Source organism: Sycon ciliatum, chromosome 4, assembly GCF_964019385.1.
Source record: "Sycon ciliatum chromosome 4, ocSycCili1.1, whole genome shotgun sequence".
In the NCBI taxonomy this organism is placed as follows: Eukaryota; Metazoa; Porifera; class Calcarea; order Leucosolenida; family Sycettidae; genus Sycon; species Sycon ciliatum.
Window position 1 is genome coordinate 23,593,462 of NC_088646.1, and position 23,680 is coordinate 23,617,141.

Sequence of the window (23,680 nt, forward strand, 5' to 3'; positions counted from 1 at the left end):
CTGAGTCTGTATCATGTAGTGATGTACTTCAATCCACATTATCAGTTAGCGACTTTACTATTAATTTTTGCATTTCCGACCATGAAGATAGCGCCCCGACGTAAACCATCATGGTAAACATCCTATTGCCTATTGAGATCTACTCCAAGTCCATAATACTAATAGTCGTCCTAGACCACGTAGAGACGTAGAGACCCAGTACTCCCAACAACACTCAACGCAACCGACTGTCTCTAGAAGTCTAGATACTAAGCAAGATAGCGCATGGCTCTGTCTTACTCTAGTGAAACTGTCATCACGCCGTCATCTAGATTCTAGTGCAACTGGCTCGCAAGGGCGATTTTGGTCCAGAGTACAATGATGAATACTACTACTTACTAGTACAGTAGTAGTAGATCTACGTAGTCGGAGCTGCATGCGCATGTACATGCAGATGAGAACATTTATACGTAACTCGTTTTATACGAAAGATGCGGTCTCGAGTCCGTCTTATGATCGATCGGCGCCAATGATGTAAGTAGAACGTGTTGATTGGCCAGAAAGTGAAATGGCTCGTCATGATGATGGTCGGGCTGCTATAAAAGCGCTCCCTCGTGACGCGGACAATCAGTGGTAAACAAGCGCTCAAAATCCAAATTCTAATGCTTGTTGTGGAGGCGGAAAATAATTGCTAGTACTAGTAGTATAGCACGTGTGGACTCTTAACTTAGTAATCACTTCATATTATTGTATTCATTTGCACCATAACCATTGTACTAGGTCAAATCAAATATCTATCGTCGTGTGGTTTCAAGTGGCATCGCTCAGATACTAGTACTAGTAGTAGTAGTCCGTTTCGTGCTCACAATGCCGGGAACTTTGGAGGAAAGTGAAGCTGCGGATGGTGGAGTGGAGCCAGCGACTCGCACCTTCACACCCATACAGCGTCAATCGTCATACAGCAAAGCGGTGGAAGATGCCTCGGCGAAGAACTCCAAGAGCGTTGGCGATGACGAGTAAGTGGTAGTCTGACATTGTGAAATCATGATTGTAGGGTTGGACGACTTTCAGGTGAACTAGTGGATTGTCACGCTACCCTTAGTCTAAGAGCAGTTATGTCCATGCAATGTAATGCCAACGCCGCCTAGCGCGCAACCATCACCTTTGCAGTTTCAGGACGAAGGGTATTTTGCGCAGCACTCTACAACTAAATTACTTATCTGTGTGTTTGGGAGTCCAGAGCGATTTTGTGTTTCGAATCAGCCGGTACGTAATTATTTACCGCGCCGATGTCCAACGCTAAGCTGGTAATGACTATTGCCATGCCATGCCAGTATTGAAGGTGGTGTCATCTCGCTATGTATCACTGCATGTACATGTACAAGAATTATTATTGTAGCTGTTTCAGCGTTGGTTCGATGAGAATATAGACAAGTACTAGTACTAGTAGTAGCAGTTGACAGGACTGTGACGCTGAACATTCACAGTACATGTACATGTACGATATCGGATATGTATGTATGTATGTATGTATGTATGTATGTATGTATATTTTTATTTGAATTCGCAAGTACACACGGGCTACAAGCCCAATTACATGGAAGCGAATGCCATAATGAGGCCAATTAAGAAAAAAAGGTGGAGGAAGGAGGAGGACGGTAGCAAAGCAACAGGGAGGACAATTCAGGACCAAAATCAACAATTGCACAAATGTGAGAGCACCTGAGACCGAGGGTACCTGTGGAGCGATAAAATGCCAAGCAAACAGAAGAAAGGAAATCACAAGCAAATACACGCTAAACTGCACTTTACTCTCGTACTACTACTAGTACTAGTACTACTAGGCAGTAGATGCCCCAGGGAACGTGTGAGATCAGGTCTACAGTAACATAGTCATTGGCAATAACAGCTGTGCAGGATTGTCACGCCGCGTGTGTGTTTCTTTCTGCATTTTTAAATTAATTGCTCCGTTTGGAAGTGATGTGTCTGGGATCTCTCTTATGAAATCTCAGCTGCGTGTGGCTGATCTCCTCATTCATCAAACCCTGCTTCATTCTGGAGATGTTTCATTCTAGCTAGTAATAATTACTAGCATCATGACCATGATGATGATGTACTGAAGCTTGAATATGAGGCTCAGTACTAGTAGTACTCAAGTGTCAATGTCACAACTACTTGTGCTAGTCACTCTAGCCTAGGCCAGGGGGACATAGGGACACCTGGGACCAACACTACTGCAGCACTGCCTACTGGGTGACTGTATACACATGGCCACATAATTGTGATTTCATGCTCAGCCACACACTCAGGTATGCCTGGCTGCACACTGAGCACTCAGAGTAGCACTCCCAGGTGCAGTGGGTGTGAACTGCAGGCAGTGCAGTGAAGTACCCTCCAATGCTCCATGCACTGCTGGATGAGAGGGGGAAATCCCTGGCAGGTCCAGCCATGACTCTCAGTAGTATGACTCTATGAGTTAGACTATGACTCTATGAGTGTGAATGTAGCTACGTAGGAATGCACTGACACTGACAGACACTCACAGGCTGTACAAAGCATGTCTGTCGACGATGTCATGCATGGCTAGTTTCATCATGGTAGGTGGGGTGCATTTTGCATGAGTGTACAGAGCTTAGCTACTGCAGTCACCCCGATGTACACGTATGTGCCTACATTTGATAATTATAGGATATGACAATTAGTAACAGACGTGCACGCTCCCTGTCCATTCCTTTGCAAGCCTGTTTTTCATGGGCCTCATTTTTTGGGTTGTCTTTCTGATCTTGTGACTTTGCAGTCTCGAAGAAGAAGGCCTGGTCGATGGCAAGAAGAAGAAGGAGAAACCAGAAATGGTCCCAATCGAAGAGCTGGTGAGTTGGCTTTGCAGGAGTTATTCTATTTGGTGATTGTAATGTTCCTGAGTGAACATCAAGTTAGTTCCTGCACTCCATAGATCAACTTCACTCCACAAGTCCCAGACAACAACTAAAGTTTATTTACATAGAACAACGAAAGATAAAGATGCACAACCAGGATCCATATATGTACACAGTACGGGAATGCATATGGGTAACCGATCCCGGAACGGATCGGGTACAACAACGGGACCACAACATCTCCCTTTTTATGTTCGAAGAGAGAGAGGTTACAGAGGTAACAGCTCGAAGAATATTTAGTCATATACAAACAGAGGAGATAGGGTAGAGACACACAAATACTACATGCAGTTCACGATCATCAGCGTCAGCGACTGGAGTGATCATAGCATGAGCAATGACTAATGCGTTTACAGGTCGAGTCTGTTCAGCGGCCGGGATGGACGTGCTGATCGGCGCAAGATAGGCTGGAACTCGACATCAGCGGATGGAGGTTCTGCAGGTGTAGTGACATTCAACTGCGGTGTTGGTGTTGGTTGCACATCAGGTAGCAACTTGACGTGGCGACGGTTGCGGCGGTACTCTGACAGGTTGTCGGTCGTGACAATATAGGATCTGTCGGAGACGCGGTCTGCAATCACGGCTTCGGAAGCGAGATCTTGCACCCAGACTCGGTCGCCTTGGGTCAATGGTGGCAGAGATTGTGCTCGGTGTGACGAGTCGTACGTCTCACTCTGTCGGTCTTTCTGCCTCACCTCGAACTTCCTTAGCTTGGAAATATCAGGCCAACTTGGAGCGAGGGATTCCGCTGTACATGGGAGGTGTGTGCGTAGACGACGACCAAACAGGAGCTCGGCTGGCGAGTAGCCGTTTGCGAGGGGTGTTGACCTGTAACTGAGTAGGGCATCGTTGAGGCTGTTGTTGGTCTTCAGGAGACGCTTGAATGTTCGAACTGCTCGCTCAGCTTCACCGTTGCTCTGTGGGTAGTGCGGGCTACTGGTGCGGTGGGTGAGCTGCATTTGGGCTGTGAATGCGGCGAATTCAGCACTTGCGAACTGTGGACCGTTGTCCGACACAAGAGCTTGAGGGATGCCATGGATGGCGAACAGCTCGTGGAGTTCCTTGATGACGGCTCCAGAGGTAGTCTTCCGTAGCGGGATGGCGTGAATGTACCTGGAGAAGTAGTCGACAGCAATGAGGTACTCCTGACCGTCATGTTGGCAGAGGTCGACTCCTATTCTCTCCCATGGCAAAGAGGGAAACGCAGTTGGAGACAGAGGCTCTGGCGGCTGAAAACGATGCTTGGTGCAGGTCAGGCAGTTCTGCACGCATTCTGAAATGGCACGTGTGATACCTGGCCACCAGACGGAGGATTTCGCACGGGCCAGGCACTTGGTTATGCCTTGGTGGCCGTCATGCAAAGTGGCAAGTGTAGCTTTGCGCTCGGACGCCGGGACTACGATCCGAAATCCGTGGTACAGCAGACCGTCGTGAACTGAGAGCGAGCCACGTTCGTTGCGGTAGGCTTCCAGGTCTGCGTTGACCTTGGTCGGCCAGCCATGGAGGGTATGCTGGATTACTTGTTGCAGGACTGGATCGTCAGCAGTGGCTGTAACGAGAGCGTGTTGCTTGGTAGGACTGCATAGAGACGACAGGACAGCGGCGATGGTGGCTTCCGAGTCACTGTGTAGGTCGGATTCGGTTGCTGGCGTGTCAGGAAGAGGAGCTCTGGACAGCGTGTCGGCGAGAACCATGTTCTTGCCAGGCACGTACTCCGCCTGTACATCGTAGCGCATGAGTCTGATCAGTAGACGTTGGCAGCGTAGAGGTACTCGGTCGAGGTCACGCGTGTTCATTAGTGGGACCAGCGGCTTGTGGTCCGTTTGAATGGTAAATCGGGGCGCTCCGTAGAGGTATTGATGGAAGTGTTCACATCCCCAGACCGAGGCGAGGAGCTCTTTCTCGATCTGGGCATACCGTTTCTCTGCTGCTGTCATGGTGCGTGAGGCGTACGCGACCGGCTTCCACTCATTGTCGTGGAACTGTAGCAGTGCAGCACCCAATCCATAGCTGCTCGCATCAGCCGTGACGATGGTCGGTGCAGACGGGTCATAGTACGCGAGACACGGGGCTGAGGCAGCTAGGCATTTGAGCTCTGTGAAAGCTAGCTCATGTGCTTTGGTCCATTGCCACGTCGCGTCGCACCGGAGTAGCTCGCGCAGTGGGGCGGCTACGGTCGACAACGACGGCAGAAACTTGGAGAGGTATGTGAAGAGTCCGAGTGCACGACGGAGCTCTTCCACATCAGCTGGTGCTGCGAGGCGCTCAATGGCATCCAGCTTGACTGGGTCAGGGTGGACACCCTTGTCGCTGATCCGATGGCCCAGGTACTTTAGGGACGTGCATCTGAACTTAGACTTGTTCGGATTCAGTGTCAGACCGGCATCGCGGAGTCGGTTCTCGACGGCGAGCAGAGCAGCATCATGCTCAGCCATCGATGAAGCATAGACGATGATGTCGTCTATGAACACTGCTACGTTGGGAATATCGCTGAGTAGACCTTGTAGCCGGCGCTGGAATATCTCAGGCGCGCTCGTTATGCCGAAGGGAAGGCGCTCGAACTTGAAGCGGCCATAGGGAGTGATAAACGTCGTCAGCAACGACGCTTCCTCGGAGAGTGGGATCTGCCAGAAGCCAGACGTGGTGTCCAGCGTAGAGAATATGGTAGAACCGTTGAGTTGTGCGAGCGTGTCGTCCACGGTCGGTAGCGGGTAGTGCTCTCTCTTGACGCTGGCATTCAGGCGCTTGAGGTCTACGCATACACGCACGTTGCCGTTCGGCTTGAGGACCGACACGAGGGGTGAACACCAGTCGGTCGGCTGCTCGACTTTTGTGATGACACCTGCTTTTTCCATACGCTCCAGCTCGGTACGAACCTTGAGGCGGATGTGTATTGGAATGCGTCGAGCATTTACACAGTTGTATGGTTTGCAGTCTGGCTTCAACTCAATCTCGACTGGCTTGCCTAGCATGCATCCGATTTTCGGCTGGGCATCTGAAGAGCCAACATGAAGACGTTGTACTAGGCCCATCAGTTCAGATGTCTGCCTGCTCAGCAAGTTGACACCACCAGTGGCAATGACCAGGATAGTGACTGGGTACTGTACATCACGGAACACAGCACAAGTGTGGAACTCACCCTGTATCGTGAGCTGGTTCCCATCAGGCCCAATCATACGTGTCTGGCACGGACTGAGTACTGGCGGTGCAGATAAAGCGTTGTAGCTGGCCTGCGTCATAATGTTGAGATCAGCTCCAGTGTCGATTTTGAAATCGAGGTGTGAGCCGCACAGATCCAGTCGTACTATCCACGGCTCGTCAGCGGTGTGGGTAGAAGCAGCTCCAAGGAAATTTTCGCCGACGGGGTCCGACTGCAAGTCAAACTCAGCTACATGCACATAATCGTTGTGTGCTGCACTGGCGGAGGCAGACCGGCAGACGCTGGCGAAGTGTCCAGACTTACGACACTTGTTACAAGACTTGTCCTTGGCAGGGCATTCGTCACGGTTCGATTTGTGGTCTTTGGAGGAGCCACACCACGAGCACTTCTTACTGTTGCTCGAGTCTCGTTGGGACTTGACCTGTGGTCGCTTTCCCGTCGATCCGTAACTTGCGTAAGCAGGGGACTTGCCGTGTTTCCGTTGCGGTGAGGTAGCTGCAGCAGCTTGGCTCACCCGGGGCGTTTGCTGGGCGACCTCGGCGTTTACGGACTCCGTTTTGCGTGCCAAGCTCACGGCAGTCTCGAGTGTCAGCTGAGCGTGATCCTCGAGCTGTAGCTTCTTCGAAACTTCTCGGTTCGTCATATGGGCCACCAACCTGTCGCGGATACGCTCATCTGACTTGTCAAACGCGCAATATTTGGCTGCGGCACGGAGACGACGCACATACTCTTCCACGGATTCACCTGGGTTCTGGACACACCTTTCAAACAATGTCCGTTGGTGGATTACGTTTACACCCGGGCGAAAATACTTGTCAAAGGCCTCCAGTACCTTGTCGAGTTTCTTCTTATCATCCGCGGACAGAGATAGAGACTCAAAGATAGGATCGGCTTCGGCTCCCATGGAGTAAACTAAAGTGTCTACTTGGCGTTGCCCGTCCGCCTCGTCCAATTTGGACAAAGAACTAAAGCGTTCAAAACGGGTCTTCCAGAGTGGCCATGCTTCTGGGGTGGAGAAATCGAACGGGGCAGGTACAGGAAATTTGGCAGACGACATGACTAACTGCTACTTCTGACACCATGTAATGTTCCTGAGTGAACATCAAGTTAGTTCCTGCACTCCATAGATCAACTTCACTCCACAAGTCCCAGACAACAACTAAAGTTTATTTACATAGAACAACGAAAGATAAAGATGCACAACCAGGATCCATATATGTACACAGTACGGGAATGCATATGGGTAACCGATCCCGGAACGGATCGGGTACAACAACGGGACCACAACAGTGATGGCAATGGTGGCAGCAGCAGCAGTACATAACTCCGGGTTGGGTGTTAGACATTGTACCCCCGAGTCCTTGAACTAGACGTACGTTGAACGCATGGTTTGCCAAAGAATGTGTCGGGTACAAGACTTTAATTGCAGCCCAACTAGCAGAGGTGGTGCTAGCGGAACCCTGGTGGGTATCTTCTTTTCTAATTGCATCGTTCTTTCTTGCCATACTCGAGGCAATCATGCTGGTGTGCCAACAGCTCGTTTGATTGCGCAGCATGGTGGCGTGATAGGTACCAATAGGCTGGCTGGCTGGCTGATTGGCTGGCTGGCTGCTGGTTGGCTGGTTGGCTGGCTGGCTGGTTGGTTGGCTGCTGCTGCTGCTGGACTCCCTCACTGTGTTAAACTGTGGGTAGGTGTAGAGGCATGGCGAATGACGTCATCGTCTATGCATTGTGTTGCGCAGCAACCAGTGCATGTGATGCCACTCCACACAACACACATGTAATTATATCACAGCGGGGGCATCAACACATGTATCACCGGCACTGAGCACATGTAGTTTGCCGTTGGTTGACTCTGAGCCGGCTCATTCAGAGGTGGAGACAGACTGAAAACCTGAAGTACGCACATGCTGTATACATGTATAGCCTGCATTGCGACGGTATAGCCAAAGGTGTGTCTTTTGTATGTGCCTGTTTGCTTTGTCTAGTTTCGCTATGCAACTGGACTCGATCACTTCCTGATCTTCGTCGGCATTGTAGCAGCGTTGATTCACGGTGGAGCACTTCCTGGTGTTATCTTTGTTCTGGGCGAGGTGAGTGCACTGGGTTTGACAGGGAGGCGATTGGATTAGGATTCTTGGAGAGGCCGTTTTGGCCAATGCCTCCTACTGTGGATTGACAAAGTTTCTGAGTATGAAAGTATTGTGCACGTGTGCCAGTGATCTTGAGCTATGTGCTGCAGATGTGCGCTGTGCAGATAGATAAGCCGTCTACATTGTCTTATGACAAAGTCACATTGCTTGTGTGCGTCTGTCCCATGTTTCTTTGTCAAGGTACTGGACGAGTTCATCAAGCAGTCCAACTACTCGGCAATGTACGGAAATGACACGGAAGGGCTGGCCAAGGCGAATGCCGACTTTGAGTCACAGATATCGATATTCGCCTGGGTGTTCGGAGGACTGGCCATGCTCACTTTCATTGTTGGCTACATTCAGGTAAGTCAGTGGTGCCATGACTAGCTGAAGATAGTCTTATGCCCGTGTTCTGTCTTTTGGCTGGGCTGTCTGTCATATATTCTCTGAAATACTACTTCAAAGTAAAAGTAAATTTGCATTTCACTCTCCCACATGCTAGCTGTGCAATGCAATGTTGTCAAGCGGGATCGACGAAACGTGCAGTTCACCCTGTGATCTAGAAAGAGGTTTGTGTCGCTGTATGCCGCCTTGATCAGGACAGCAGGTGTGCTGGCAATGGTGAAAGTACGTTGCAATGTTTGACTGATTCTGAGGCAGTCCGTGGACTTATGTACAAGTATGTGCAGTACATTCACCGCCAGTATGATGAGATTGCAGGACTTGCGAATGCTATCATTGAACTGTGCTTTTGTAGGTATGCTGCTGCTGCATTGTCACGGTTATCATCAGTGTCCTAACCAAGCTTAGTGTGTGTTAGTGCAGGCAGCACATTGATTTGTTGTGCACGTGTGTGTGTGTGTGTATGTGTGTGTGTGTGTGTGTGTGTGTGCATGCATGTGTATGTGTGTGTGTGTGTGTGTGTGTGTGTGTGTGTGTGTTCATATATCTTGATGTGAAGACGGCAGCATGGTACTACTCTGGCATTCGTCAAGTACATGCTGTACGCCGCAGCTTCTTCCGGTCCATCATCTACCAGGAGATGGGCTGGTTCGACACGCACAACACTGGAGAGCTGGTCAGCCGTTTGTCCGGGTAAGTGGAAACGAAAACGTCTGCGCTTGGCATTGATATCGATGTGACCATGTGTATGCACCTGTGCAAATCTGTCCCCGTCCCGTCCGGTACGTGAGTCAGAATACATACTTTCTCGTGCATAGCCTGGACGGATGTCCACATACTATAGCCGCCAAAAAAATCCGGCCAATGCTGCACAGGCCGTATTATTTTAGCGAATATAGTAGTTGCCCTTGGGCTTTTCGGCTTACCCATCCCATGGTTTCTTCCATGCGTGTGTGATGCTTACCCATGGTTTCTTCCATGCGTGTGTGGTGTTGTGCAGTGACATGATCAAGATCCAGCAAGGTCTTGGCGAGAAGAACGGACTGTTGGTCCAGTGGTTATCCAGCGCTATTGTCGGCATAGTGATGGGTTTTGTGCAAGGTCCTCTGCTAGCCCTGGTCGTCCTAGCCTGCACACCACTCCTTGCCATAGCAGCAGCCATGATGTCCAAGGTATATATGCAGTGTATGCAGTGTATGCAGTTAACATCTAACTAGCTACATGCCGGTGCTTGTGCATGCCCTTCTGTTTGCAACTTCTTTTGCTGTTCAGTATTAGTAGTACAGCATGTAGTTATTGGTGCTTTGTAACACTAATAAACCGCAATACACTAGCTGGTTAACTTCTTGGCAAGTTTATCTGCTACCCAGGGACTCACCCATACTTTGCAAACTCCTTTGTAAAGTGACGTGCAAGCAAGATTGCCATGCTGCACTAATGCAAGAACAGAAGATCTAATTGTACTTCTTATGCCGCAAGCCATCTCTGATTGATTTGAATTTCGCATTGCATTTGGTTATTGTGTGCATTATGTGCTGCTGTGCTTGTAGCTGTTGGGTAGCTACCAAAATAAGGAGCAAGGGGCCTATGCAAAGGCTGGCAGTGTGGCCGAGGAAGTTCTGTCCTCCGTTCGAACGGTCGTGGCGTTCGGCGGCGAAGACAAGGAAGTGGATAGGTGAGTCAGTCAGTGTGCACTTGAAATCATCCATGGTGTTGCTCCGGCCCTATTGCTGGTCACTTGAAACAATCCATGGTGTATTATTGATGTTGCTCCGGCTCTGTTGCTGGTGTGTTTATGCTATCGGCTTTTGAATCATCATTATTTACTTTGCCTGTCACCAGCAGGTTGATATGCGTTACAGACAGTGACGGCCGTTGAGCGATTGCACCTGAAGCAGCCTGGTCCATGACTAGGTGGTGCCAAAGCCCTGGTTCGATATAACAGTATGGTGATCTCCATACTGCTTATGTGCATCGGGTCATCATCCTAGTAGGAGTAGGGCTTTGGGAGTAGATGGTCGCCGATGCAGCATTTGCTGCACTTCCTGTGTCAGTCGTTATTTGCTTTGTTTCTCATAGCATGAAATTGCCAACCAAAGTAGAAGGGGTGAATGCTGCCAACTGTGGCCAATATAAGCATGACGGAAGTAGGAAAGAAACAGCAGCTGTTGGTAAAAGGAGGAGACTGACGTCGTTCACATGGCTCTTGACTGTACTGCGTTTGCAATGTTGTCATTAGCAATTTATCGGCAATCATACCGGTGTGTAGTCACTGCGCAACTTCCCAGGTCTCAGTGTATGTCAAGTTATAGTATCGGGCCTGAGATAATTTGATATCTTCAAAGAGCGGCAGTGTATTATTGCCGTGGTTGTGCAACGCAGGGCAGGTGAATATTGTGTGCTGTGCTGTGTGTGTGGTGTTGTGTTTCTGCAGGTACACAAAAGAGTTGGAGTCCGCACGGAAGCTGGGAAATCGCAAGGGAGCCGTCGTGGGCTTCGGAACTGCATTCGTGTTCGTTGTCATGTTTTCTACATACGGACTGGCATTCTGGTAAGACGGCTGAAGGGGTGACATACATGCACACAATAACTGAAGCACCCTGAGTCCAGCCCTCACATAGCATCACGTTTCAATTCCTCAAGTGCTGTATGATGTCAGTTTTTGAATCCTGAATTTGAGGATTGTAGAAAGGTACTGGTTTTAGACATTTGTCTCTCGTGTGTTTCTCCGGGCAAGTTTGCATGTTGCTGTTCATCTTTGCAGGGTGTCCAAGTTGCCTTAAAACTAGTGTGTGGTCTTTGCTCCGTATGAACTTTGTGCAGGTGGGGATCACAACTGATTATCAAGGATAAGCTTACCCCCGGTGATATGTTAACGGTGAGTCTGGTCTGTCGGTGTATATTAATGTACTTCAAGTGGTGTTGATGTGATGAAGTTGCTGCTCCTCTCCTGCTAGTTTCGCAACGGTGGCCTTTGTTGGTCTTTTGGAGAATCGAATGCCTTAGCGGAATAGTCCCAGAGGGCTGTCAAGTTTGTCAACCAAAATGCAATGCCAATCAGGCTGCTTTCATTCTAGGGCTGTCAAGTTTTGTCAACCAAAATGAAATGCAATCAGGCTGCTTTCATTCTATTATCACTACTTGAGCTGTGTGTAACCGGTTACAATTGTGACCTACGCCAGCCTGAGTCATCACCTACGCCAGCCTGAGTCATTCTCCTAGCGGTGTGGAAAGGAAGTGTTTGCTCGCCGAATACAACTGAAGTGTACTTTTCAGTGGTGTGAGGTAGAATCTGGAGTGGTGGTCTCATAACTCTCTTTTGTTTCCTGAACGCATGTGTCGCAGACGTTCTTTGCTGTTCTGATCGGAGGATTTGCACTTGGCCACGCCGCCCAGAACTCTGAGGGCTTGAGCACGGGACGAGGCGCTGCTGTTTCTGTGTACCGCATCATCAACAAGGTAGGCTGATTCTGCCGGGCTTAAATGCATGTGTTGCGATACTCGATGCGCTAATTATTTCCGCATGTTGTTGTATCTGGCCTTGCTGTATCTGGCCTTGCTGTATTGTCCGGCCTGGTGTCCTATATGGTCTAAAATGTGCGTATGAGGATGGTGTGACGTGTGGTGTATAAAGGAGTACGTGGTGTGGATGGCGCGATCGGTGACAGATATGGTGTGTGTGGTGCATGTCGGAGTAAGCGTTGTTAGAGAGGGTGAGATTCTGCTTCCGTCTGTGTGAGTGGGCTTGTCTACTAACTAGTTAGTTGTCGTGCATGCGTAGTTTATGCGGAGCATGCGCTGTGTGAGTAAGGCTTAGGTGCGAGAGAGAGAGAGAGAGAGAGAGAGAGAGAGAGAGAGAGAGAGAGAGAGAGAAACAGAGAGACAGAGAGAGAGAGACAGAGAGAGAGAGACAGAGAGAGAGAGAGACAGAGAGACAGAGAGAGAGAGGTGTGACTCGTCCACGGTGTCGTTGTCTTGGTTCTCGTGACGTGTATCGTACGCTGCATGATCTACATTCACAGAAGGAAGGAACGTACTAGGACATTGCACGATGACGTTGTTGTGATTGTACTTCCTGACCTGCTATAGTAGCTAGCTTGCAAGTCGGCCGGGGTCAGGAACTTCCTTTTTCAGTCTAAATTACACGGCCACACCGAGTCGTTGATGCATACAGGGAATGCTGCTTAACATGCTATCGCCAAAGCTTGCTTGTGTGTTTTCTTTTCTGTGCATTGCGTGGGATTTCAGGCATCACTGATTGACGCTAGCGCCACACGTGGCAAGCGGCTGGACAAGTTTTCGGGTGACATTTCATTTGAGAATGTTGGTTTCACGTATCCCAGTCGACCGGACACCAAGATTCTGACCAAGTTAGATCTTAGAATACCGTCGGGCAAGACGGTGGCCATTGTTGGTGCGAGCGGCTGCGGCAAGAGTACTATTGTCCAGCTCATTCAGCGAATGTATGACCCGGATCACGGCACGGTAAGAGACGGTGGGTGTGTGTTTGTTGGGTGCTACTCCCATCAAGAGGGCCCTATGTGAAGGTGACTGCTCATGATGTGATCACCGTGCCTGGGATTTACGTTCTGGTTGAAATTTCTAGTGTCCTGTGACCTCTTTTGAAGTGCACGTCTAATAGAATGCGTCGGTAATGTGATGTGTTGTCTAGAGTTTGATTCCATGTAATTGATCCACTTGGCTCTGTGCAACTACCACCCATTAGTATGCTCAATTTAAACTGGTGTGTGTGTGTATAGATTTCAATGCAAATTCTCTACTTATGCATCCTTGTATGTATCATCTGTGCATAATAATTATGATTGTACGGTTTTGTGTATTAAATGCCAATACTGCCAATAGGTGCAACTAGATGGCGAGGACATCCGTGAATACAACCTCGCTTGGCTGCGCAGTCAGATTGGTGTCGTGAGCCAGGAACCACTTCTGTTTGCTGCCACCATCAAGGAGAATATCATGTATGGTCTCGACCGTGGCTACATCACACAGGATGAAGTTGAAGTTGCCGCTACAGCTGCCAATGCCCATTCGTTCATTATGGACTTGCCTCACGTAAGACCCCATCAGCATATCCATCTTCAGCATAACCATCTTCAGCATAACCATCTTCAGCATAACCATCTTCAGCATATAACCATCTTCAGCATAACCATCTTCAGCATAACCATCTTCAGCATATAACCATCTTCAGCATAACCATCTTCAGCATATAACCATCTTCAGCATAACCATCTTCAGCATAACCATCTTCAGCATAACCATCTTCAGCATAACCATCTTCAGCATCTGAGATTGTTGGGGGTGGTAACTTAGCAGATACAGGAGAAGGGCAGGGAAGTGTACTTTTGATAGCAACCAGAATCTGATATTCTTCAACTTTGCCACGGTTGACTTACTCGTTAGTTCCGCGTACATGTATTTCAGGGTGGCATTTGCTGTTGCATTATCCCATTTGTTAGACCCGAGGTCAGTTATAGTGTCTGAAATGCCTAAGGAATGGCCTTACTGAAGCTGGGTGTGTGCGTTATGTGTTGCAGGGTTATGACACGCTGGTGGGAGAGCGTGGCTCGCAGTTGTCTGGAGGTCAAAAGCAGAGAGTAGCCATAGCCCGTGCCCTGATTCGCAACCCACGTATTCTTCTGCTGGATGAAGCTACGAGCGCCCTTGACACGGAGAGTGAAGGCATTGTTCAAGAAGCGCTAGATAAGGTAGGTGGGCGTTTGTGAGTGTTTTGTGCAACACCATGTGGCTCAGCTGTCTACATCATGATGGTTTAGCAGTGATTGTAATGTCGCATGGTGAACAAGTGAATCTCGCTCCCGCTCTCTTTCCCTTTTTGTGCGCTATTTCTTCTTGTGCAAGATTGTGTACTTTTGTTGGTTATGAACTGTTCCTACTGTACAGGCTCGCCTGGGCGCACCACCATGTGGCTCAGCTGTCTACATCATGATGGTTTAGCAGTGATTGTAATGTCGCATGGTGAACAAGTGAATCTCGCTCCCGCTCTCTTTCCCTTTTTGTGCGCTATTTCTTCTTGTGCAAGATTGTGTACTTTTGTTGGTTATGAACTGTTCCTACTGTACAGGCTCGCCTGGGCCGCACCACGGTTGTGATTGCACATCGACTGTCGACAGTGCGCAATGCCGACCTCATTGTAGCCATTGACAACGGAGAGGTTAATGAGATTGGAACTCACGACGAACTGATGACTGCTAAGGGCATCTACTACACCTTGGTGACTATGCAGGTACGTAGCCGCTGAGATGCGCTAGTGAGATGGTGAGATTAACTGAGCAAGCATAGAAGGCCAGGGGAGATAATAATAATAAAACAGCACGCATATAGCTCATATGAAAAAAATCAAATGAGGGTCAGTGCATCTGTCGACAACGCCGAGCCAGTGCGTTCTGTCTGAGGCAAGTTGCTCCGCTTCCAAAAGAGACATATTGAGAAGTAAAAGGTCATTCCTAATGTTGTCTACCCATCTGGTCACTGGGCGACCTCTGGGCTTCTTTATATCTGTTATATTCATTGCCATGTGAAGGGCTTTGTACGACACAGCGTCCTTCCCTTCACGAATGACATGTCCAAACCATAATAAGCGCCGGCGTCTACAGACTGCACTTATTGGGCATTGAGCAGTTTTAGCATAAAGAGCATTATTCGAAATTTTATTGGGAAAGATGATTCCAAGTATGTATCTGAGTTTACGGCGGTGCCATACATCAATTTTGCTTTCTAAGGCTTTTGTTAGAGTCCATAGCGCGCAGTTATATAGAAGAACTGGCAAAATGAGACAGTTGAACATGCTTAAGCGGGACTGCTGGGTATGGCGTTTCCATGATACACTGGAAAATGCCCGGTTCGCTGCTATGATACGTGCATCAATGTCCTCCGCTGACCCCAGACGAGAACCCAACAGTTTGACCGACCTCCAGGAGGCATCTGACTTTGTAGCTGTTACAAATTGTGTTTTGCTGATGTTTAGTTTTAAGTTGTCTTCTGCGAAGATGGGTTCGCATTTCTCTACGGTTGCTTCAACTGCTGTCCGGCTGTGGTCATGCACTGTTGTATCATCTGCATACAGGGTGAACTTAGTAGGTAGATTGACTTGTTCTGGGCAGGCTTCTCTGATCCTCTGCATTGCACCTTCTGCGTAGACAATATACATAAGGGGTGACAGGGGGTCCCCCTGCACCACTCCAACATTAGTTGGAAATGACTGACTGAGCTGCTTTCCCAGCTTCACGCAAGCAGAGGTTTCGGAGACTAGTTGCTGAATAGTGCTAACATGTGCACCTGCCGAAGCCAGACGGTCAACAGCAGTCTGCCTGATTATTGTATCAAATGCGCCACTGAAATCTAAAAGCGCCGCTGAGTAACTCCAGTCTCCTAGCAAGGCCAGGGGAGATATTGTGTACTATATTCCCGGAGTATAAGCCGCACCGGAGTATAAGCCGCACCCAGATGTTTTGCCACGAAATACAGACATTTACCCTATTTATCACCATGAATTTGACCATCGCAGGATATAAGCCCCACCGCCTTTTGGGGAAATACGGCAGTAGGCATGTAGAGTAAACATAGTGGTGGTCCATTCTTCAGCCTTGCACTGCTGTGTTGAGTGGTGATCCATTCTTCAGCCTTGCACTGCTGTGTTGAGTGGTGATCCATTCTTCAGCCTTGCACTGCTGTGTTGAGTGGTGATCCATTCTTCAGCCTTGCACTGCTGTGTTGAGTGGTGATCCATTCTTCAGCCTTGCACTGCTGTGTTGAGTGGTGATCCATTCTTCAGCCTTGCACTGCTGTGTTGAGTGGTGATCCATTCTTCAGCCTTGCACTGCTGTGTTGAGTGGTGGTCCATTCTTCAGCCTTGCACTGCTGTGTTGAGTGGTGGTCCATTCTTCAGCCTTGCACTGCTGTGTTGAGTGGTGGTCCATTCTTCAGCCTTGCACTGCTGTGTTGAGTGGTGATCCATTCTTCAGCCTTGCACTGCTGTGTTGAGTGGTGATCCATTCTTCAGCCTTGCACTGCTGTGTTGAGTGGTGATCCATTCTTCAGCCTTGCACTGCTGTGTTGAGTGGTGGTCCATTCTTCAGCCTTGCAAGCTGTGTTGAGTGGTGATCCATTCTTCAGCCTTGCACTGCTGTGTTGAGTGGTGATCCATTCTTCAGCCTTGCACTGCTGTGTTGAGTGGTGATCCATTCTTCAGCCTTGCACTGCTGTGTTGAGTGGTGATCCATTCTTCAGCCTTGCACTGCTGTGTTGAGTGGTGGTCCATTCTTCAGCCTTGCACTGCTGTGTTGAGTGGTGGTCCATTCTTCAGCCTTGCGAGCTGTGTTGAGTGGTGAAATCCCTACACAAATTGCTATGGCTTCTGCTGGAGCATCACTATCATCATCGCCTCTGGTAATGGGCGCCGAAGGTCACGTGTATGAAAGAGCAATGCAATGAAAAAAGCCATAAACACTTTGCTGCGGATGAGGATCCACTACGAACGCTGTGTTAGTGGCGAGAGCTGTGTTAGTGAGGTGGTGAAAGCAATGTCGGGGGGGGGGGGGGGGGGGGGGATAAAGGCTGCGTATCAAGGGTTGCAATTTTCCGACGGATCTAGAATGGACGCTTTTTCTCACAGCTCTAAAACTCGGCCCAATATCCAGATCCACCTGATGGCATGCCAAACCCAAACTCACATAATGATCTTGGCTTACCAAGCCACAGTGGACGGCAGTGGTTGCAGTGGGGTGGATAGAAATGTGATACAAAATGTGTGGGCTGTCACGGTTATACGCCTCGTAGGCACTCTATGCCACAGAAGGGGGGGGGGGGTATTATGGATGCACATAGGCAAGCAGTGCGTTGTTTTTCTCCTGCAAATACACCAGCACTTCCATTGATCATATTTTTTGCACGCACGTGTGTGTGTGTGTGTGTGTGTGTGTGTGTGTGTGTGTGTGTGTGTGTGTGTGTGTGTGTGTGTCGTGATCGCAGACATTCTTGACCGAAGCCAGGCCAGAGACATTGGAGGACTCAGGTGAGTTGTCTTGCTTGGCGTGGACAGTGCATGGTTAAACCAACACAGGCTAGGTTATAGGAATGAAGTACATGACTTGTACAGTTATGTACATGTACATCAATATGGTATAACCAGGGTTTGAGTAGATGGAGGGGAGGGGGGTGAAGATGGAGGCATGCAATGTGTGTGTTGAAATGTAATACATGTGTTGGTCAGATTAAAGGGATATCATGCAGTCAGCGCTGGTCCAACTGGACAACTGTCGGCTGGACAAGCAAAAGTTGGCTTTGAACCAAAGCATCCTGTGGATGTACTTGGACCGTAGTCTTGTCAGTTTGAAAACATGATGTACAGTCAACTTCGCCTATAACGACACTCGGCGGGGCATCAGAAAAGTGTCCTTATTCGCGAAGTGTCGTTATACCCGAAGTCTCATTATATGTATTACAGTTAGATGGGACTTTGCTCTGGGCATGGGAATTCTGGCGAATTGTCGTTATATCCGCGTCGTTATTAGCGAAGTGACCAGATGGGTAGACAACATTAGGAATGACCTTTTACTTCTCAATATGTCTCTTTTGGAAGCGGAGCAACTTGCCTCAGACAGAACGCACTGGCTCGACGTTGTCGACAGATGCATGACCCTCATTTGATTTTTCATATGAGCTATATGCGTGCTGTATTATTATTATTATTATTATTATTATTATTATTATTATTATTATTATTAAACTCGGATGTTGAGCCATAAATAAATGTAGAAGAGAAAAGGACATATGGATACGAGTTAAGAGTAACTCTCCATCACTGTAACATGATACTTTATACAGTCAGAAAGTGCAATAACTAGGCACAAAACTGACAGAGTACTGAAACATTCGACGTCCTGACACCTAGCTTCAACACATCTCCGTAGCGCTAACCGACAGCCTTCCAACTTGGAAGGTTCAAGGTTATGGAAAGACCAAAGAGGGGAAGGCAAGCGCAACGAAAACGAGCAAAAGCTACAGTCCCAACGGAACAAAGAATGTCGATTGTTACTGGACGATGACGAGACCAGTACGATATTTGACAAAGCGGTCTAACTACAATTCGAAGCAGCAAAGCAGCACACCACCCAACTGTACTGAATTGTAGTTAGACCGCTTTGTCAAATATCGTACTGGTCTCGTCATCGTCCAGTAACAATCGACATTCTTTGTTCCGTTGGGACTGTAGCTTTTGCTCGTTTTCGTTGCGCTTGCCTTCCCCTCTTTGGTCTTTCCATAACCTTGAACCTTCCAAGTTGGAAGGCTGTCGGTTAGCGCTACGGAGATGTGTTGAAGCTAGGTGTCAGGACGTCGAATGTTTCAGTACTCTGTCAGTTTTGTGCCTAGTTATTGCACTTTCTGACTGTATAAAGTATCATGTTACAGTGATGGAGAGTTACTCTTAACTCGTATCCATATGTCCTTTTCTCTTCTACATTTATTTATGGCTCAACATCCGAGTTTCATATTGCACACCTGATGAGCCGTCACGAACCATACGGCGAAACGTACGTCGTGTGAAACAACTTGTTTTGTAGTCAACTAGTCCATCACAATGTCATGCATGAGGAGTACTGTAGGAGTTTGGCTTTCGGCTTGTACAATTCGTTTTCGCAAAGCTTCCCTTTCTTTACTTATCTTTGATATTTATGACCCACCCAAGTTGGGTGGTGTGCTGCTTTGCTGCTTCGAATTGTAGTTAGACCGCTTTGTCAAATATCGTACTGGTCTCGTCATCGTCCAGTAACAATCGACATTCTTTGTTCCGTTGGGACTGTAGCTTTTGCTCGTTTTCGTTGCGCTTGCCTTCCCCTCTTTGGTCTTTCCATAACCTTGAACCTTCCAAGTTGGAAGGCTGTCGGTTAGCGCTACGGAGATGTGTTGAAGCTAGGTGTCAGGACGTCGAATGTTTCAGTACTCTGTCAGTTTTGTGCCTAGTTATTGCACTTTCTGACTGTATAAAGTATCATGTTACAGTGATGGAGAGTTACTCTTAACTCGTATCCATATGTCCTTTTCTCTTCTACATTATTATTATTATTATTATTATTATTATTATTATTATTATTATTATTATTATTATTATTATTATTATTATTAACTGGTTTTGAGGGAAAGAGACAAACGGGAAAAGTCTGTAGAAAAAATTGACTGTCACCACCAGGACTCGAACCAGGGACCCTCGCTTGTAGCCAGCGATGCTCTAACCACTGAGCTATGGTGTAGTCGTCATCCCAGCAGAGACCGTTCAATGTTTTCTTCAGACTTCGTAACTCACACTTCCCGTGAATCCACACAGGCGGGTGGGACGCAGCCCTCACTGTACCCACACACTTCACGTACAAACTAGCACGCGGGGAGCCCCAAGTCATAAAATATTAACTGGTTTTGAGGGAAAGAGACAAACGGGAAAAGTCTGTAGAAAAAATTGACTGTCACCACCAGGACTCGAACCAGGGACCCTCGCTTGTAGCCAGCGATGCTCTAACCACTGAGCTATGGTGTAGTCGTCATCCCAGCAGAGACCGTTCAATGTTATTATTATTATTATTATTATTATTTGAAACTCGGATGTTGAGCCATAAATATATGTAAAAGAGAAAAGGACATATGGATACGAGTTTAGAGTAACTCTCCATCACTGTAACATGATACTATATACAGTCAGAAAGTGCAATAACTAGGCACAAAACTGACAGAGTACTGAGACATTCATATATATTATTATTATTATTATTATTATTATTATTTATTAGCGAAGTTGACTGTACATGTAGTATATCATTCTTACCAGCAGCTCCACTTTTCGGCCGATTGCATCAGTATCACAGCAACAGCCCACTGATGTACTGCAAGTGCCACTTGCTCTTCACCAACCCGCCTGCAACCACGTAGTCACGGCTTGTTTCTGCAAACTTAGGACATCTTTTCATCCCTTCCTGTACAGTAACCATTTTCTGTTGTCAATATTGTTGTTTTGTGCATGACAGAACTTGCGCTTGGAAGTTTGGCTGGCGAAGTTCTGTCAACAAACATTGGTAGTCCGGTGCGGCAGATTTCCTTGAAAGACGAGGCGGCCAGGTTCACCAGGCAGTTTAGCAAGCAAACGTCAACTGCTGGATCTGCAGCGGGTCAATCTGCCGCCGACGTACGTACACCACACTACGCATGCACACGGTTGATGTTCACCGGTGAAGTACCGTAAAGTACCGCGTGAGCGCCCCACCATCTCGTCCTTTCGCGGTCGTGTTGTGGCCCGGGTGGTGTTCTGTCCGTAGGTCATACGACGCGAACCTTGTACACACATTACACATCGTGCAGTCAATCCGTACTCAATTTACTTTCAAGCGGACACGAGCTCCACACACAAACCCGTTACGTGTGACCTTAGTACGCTAAGTTCTCATACCGTATAAAGTTCGTTGCACTTTGCCAAACGATTTTCCTTTCCCTGGCTGTAAAATCAAGGTGGGGCGCTCTTGCGGTACTTTACGGTAGTACTAAGTTCACTGCATGCATACCAAGTTGTTAGATCATGACCTGATTGTGTGTTTCTATAAGTGACTGTTCCCTGAAAAGTGCTCACACATTTGTTACAGATGTCTACCCAGCTTATGACTGTGTGCCCTATCATTCTGAGTGTGGGGGCGTATGGAGTACTTGCATTCTCCTCTTGACAGTGTTCATGACTACACTGTGCAGGCCTGATGTGTCTCCCGTACATGTGCCCAACTAACTTTGATGCATGTGCTTCTTTATTTGCAGCTCAAGCGTCAACCATCCACAACAGCACCGGCGAAGGGAACTGATGATAAGAAGAAGCCTGCGGAACCGGAGGAGGAAGAGGACGACGAGTTCAAGGATGCCAAGGGTCCCACGCTGCGTTTGTTGCGCGACAGCGCTCCGGAGTGGTGGGCACTGCTCATCGCTGGACTGGGTGCTTTGGTGCAAGGTGCAACAATGCCAGCGTTTGCCCTCCTCTTCTCTAGAATGCTGGAGGTAAGTTGCTCTGACTCCATTCACATTGACGAACATTTTACAGTGCGTTGCATATAACATAACATAACTTCATGTACAGTGATGCAATGTGATGCAATGTGATGCAATGTGATGCAATGTGATGCAATGTGATGCAATGTGATGCAATGTGATGCAATGTGATGCAATGTGATGCAATGTGATGCAATGTGATGCAATGTGATGCAATGTGATGCAATGTGATAGCACAGAAAACTGCTCGTTACACTGACAGTGCTAACAGAGGGAGGCCTCACGCCCACTTGAATGCTAAGATCAGGGGCGTCACAGGGTGGCTGGGAGTGGTACGACTGGGGGTCCGGGGGTGTCCCCCGGAGAAAAAAATAAGGATTTTTCGGCTAACAGGGCACGTTTTAGCACCCTACAGCCGCAAAGGAGGAGGGTTCCCCTAGCACTTATTAGACAACCCCACTCCAGCTCAAAAAACATACTTCTCAATTTCTCATGGATTTTTTGGTATTTTCTGTACATCGTAGGTAGCCAAGCAAGGCAAAAGGAACCCATTGCCCTCGAAAAAATCGCAAAATCCGAAGTACAAGCGTGCTGCGCGCGCGTTCTAGCGCCAGCCGCTGTGCAAAAATGTATGTCATGTGCTGCAAAAGTCCGCCGCGTCGCTATGTACACGGCCGGCCTGGACAGTCGCGAAGTAATTATTTTAGTTGTTTTTAGAGAGAGAAGATCGTTTTTTTTGTTCGGTGGGATTGAAAGATCTGCCATGCCAGTGGACCGGTCCGGAGAGCTACAACACTGGAAGCAGAAGAAAGGGCTTGCGGAATAATCTTCTCTGTCTTCGTGGCAACAGGACTTTAGTTTGCGAGAGACCTTCGTCCTCAGTGTCGTCGCGGACGCAATTCTTGTTGCTGCTACCAGAAACCTCGGAAAACGAAACGATCGTAAATCGTTAGGTGAAGCGGGTCGTGTCGGTGAACAGCTGCAGAATATTCTGCTGCCGTGGAGCAGCAGTCCAAACACTATTCAACTAATTACTTCCGAGAAAGAAGCGCTTCCCTTTTCCGTTGACAAGCGCGGCGTTCGCGGTTGTAATGCATTTTCGCATCAGCTTGCAGTAGATCGTCAGGAGCCAGAGGTACTAGGTAGGTGTCGTTGTGGAAAGAATAAATATTATAATGATGTTGTAGCTGACAAGTGACATACTCAGTACATGTAGTGCCTCTTGACCGTGCTGATCGCCATTGTAACATGGTAGATCTTGGAAAATTTTAGTTCTGGACCCAGTGATCGCCGCCAGCTCAGCTCTGTTTCCGTCAAGTTTGCAGTGAATGCGTCCGTGAGGAATCCATCGTCTGGTTGTCTCTACCCGTGACTCCAACCGCCTATCGATATCGTAATGGATAGCCGCCTGGAGTCTTGGGCAATAGCTAGCTGCTAGTGCTAGGCATCAAGTCTGTATGCTCCTTGCAATGAAAGTAGTTGCGATGTTATGTACAAGTCCGAAGATCCTTGAATTTTTTTATTGCTTTTTTGGATGAATTGGCTGGACCATCCTGGACGAAAAGTGGTACGACCATGGTCGTAGTGGTCGTACCGTGTGTGACGCCCCTGAAGATGTTCCCGTGGTAATGTGCATGCATCCTGCAGAATAAGCGCTGTGGTTTAAGACCATTCTTAAAATTATTGCCAGTGTGACTGAAACTGTTCCACAGAACAGGGCATACATGATAGCTGAGCATGTGTTTCCCCTTGCACTTCTGCACGTAGATCTTTAGCATCCAAGACAAAGCCGAGTTTGAGAAGGAAGCAAACTTCTGGAGCGGAATGTTCCCTGTTCTTGGACTTGTATCAGGCCTGACAATGTTCCTCAATGTAAGTATTCCCGTAAATGTTAATGTAAACAAAGTTATGAGTGGGTGTGACTATTGGGTATCAGATGAGAGTGAGGTCCTGTGTTACCGTATTATCTCTAATATAAGCACAGTCTCCAATAATAGCACGTCTCCAATAATAGA

At 48.0% G+C, this 23,680-nt stretch overlaps 1 protein-coding gene across 1 annotated transcript in view; it reads left to right on the top strand.

The window, feature by feature from the left end:
- Positions 1-669: 669 nt before the first annotated feature.
- LOC135815135 (ATP-dependent translocase ABCB1-like) overlaps positions 670-23,680 on the top strand; it is a 38,431-nt gene continuing 15,420 nt past the window's right edge. Inside the window, exons 1-18 of the mRNA XM_065328380.1 lie at positions 670-995; positions 2,777-2,849; positions 8,064-8,168; positions 8,409-8,570; positions 9,169-9,302; positions 9,610-9,781; positions 10,160-10,284; positions 11,044-11,160; positions 11,433-11,487; positions 11,955-12,068; positions 12,858-13,094; positions 13,473-13,682; positions 14,168-14,338; positions 14,716-14,877; positions 17,622-17,664; positions 20,666-20,823; positions 21,441-21,674; positions 23,433-23,537. Coding sequence (XP_065184452.1) covers positions 847-995; positions 2,777-2,849; positions 8,064-8,168; positions 8,409-8,570; positions 9,169-9,302; positions 9,610-9,781; positions 10,160-10,284; positions 11,044-11,160; positions 11,433-11,487; positions 11,955-12,068; positions 12,858-13,094; positions 13,473-13,682; positions 14,168-14,338; positions 14,716-14,877; positions 17,622-17,664; positions 20,666-20,823; positions 21,441-21,674; positions 23,433-23,537 — 2,526 coding nt within the window. The 5' untranslated portion in view covers positions 670-846. The remainder of the gene's footprint in view (positions 996-2,776; positions 2,850-8,063; positions 8,169-8,408; positions 8,571-9,168; positions 9,303-9,609; positions 9,782-10,159; positions 10,285-11,043; positions 11,161-11,432; positions 11,488-11,954; positions 12,069-12,857; positions 13,095-13,472; positions 13,683-14,167; positions 14,339-14,715; positions 14,878-17,621; positions 17,665-20,665; positions 20,824-21,440; positions 21,675-23,432; positions 23,538-23,680) is intronic.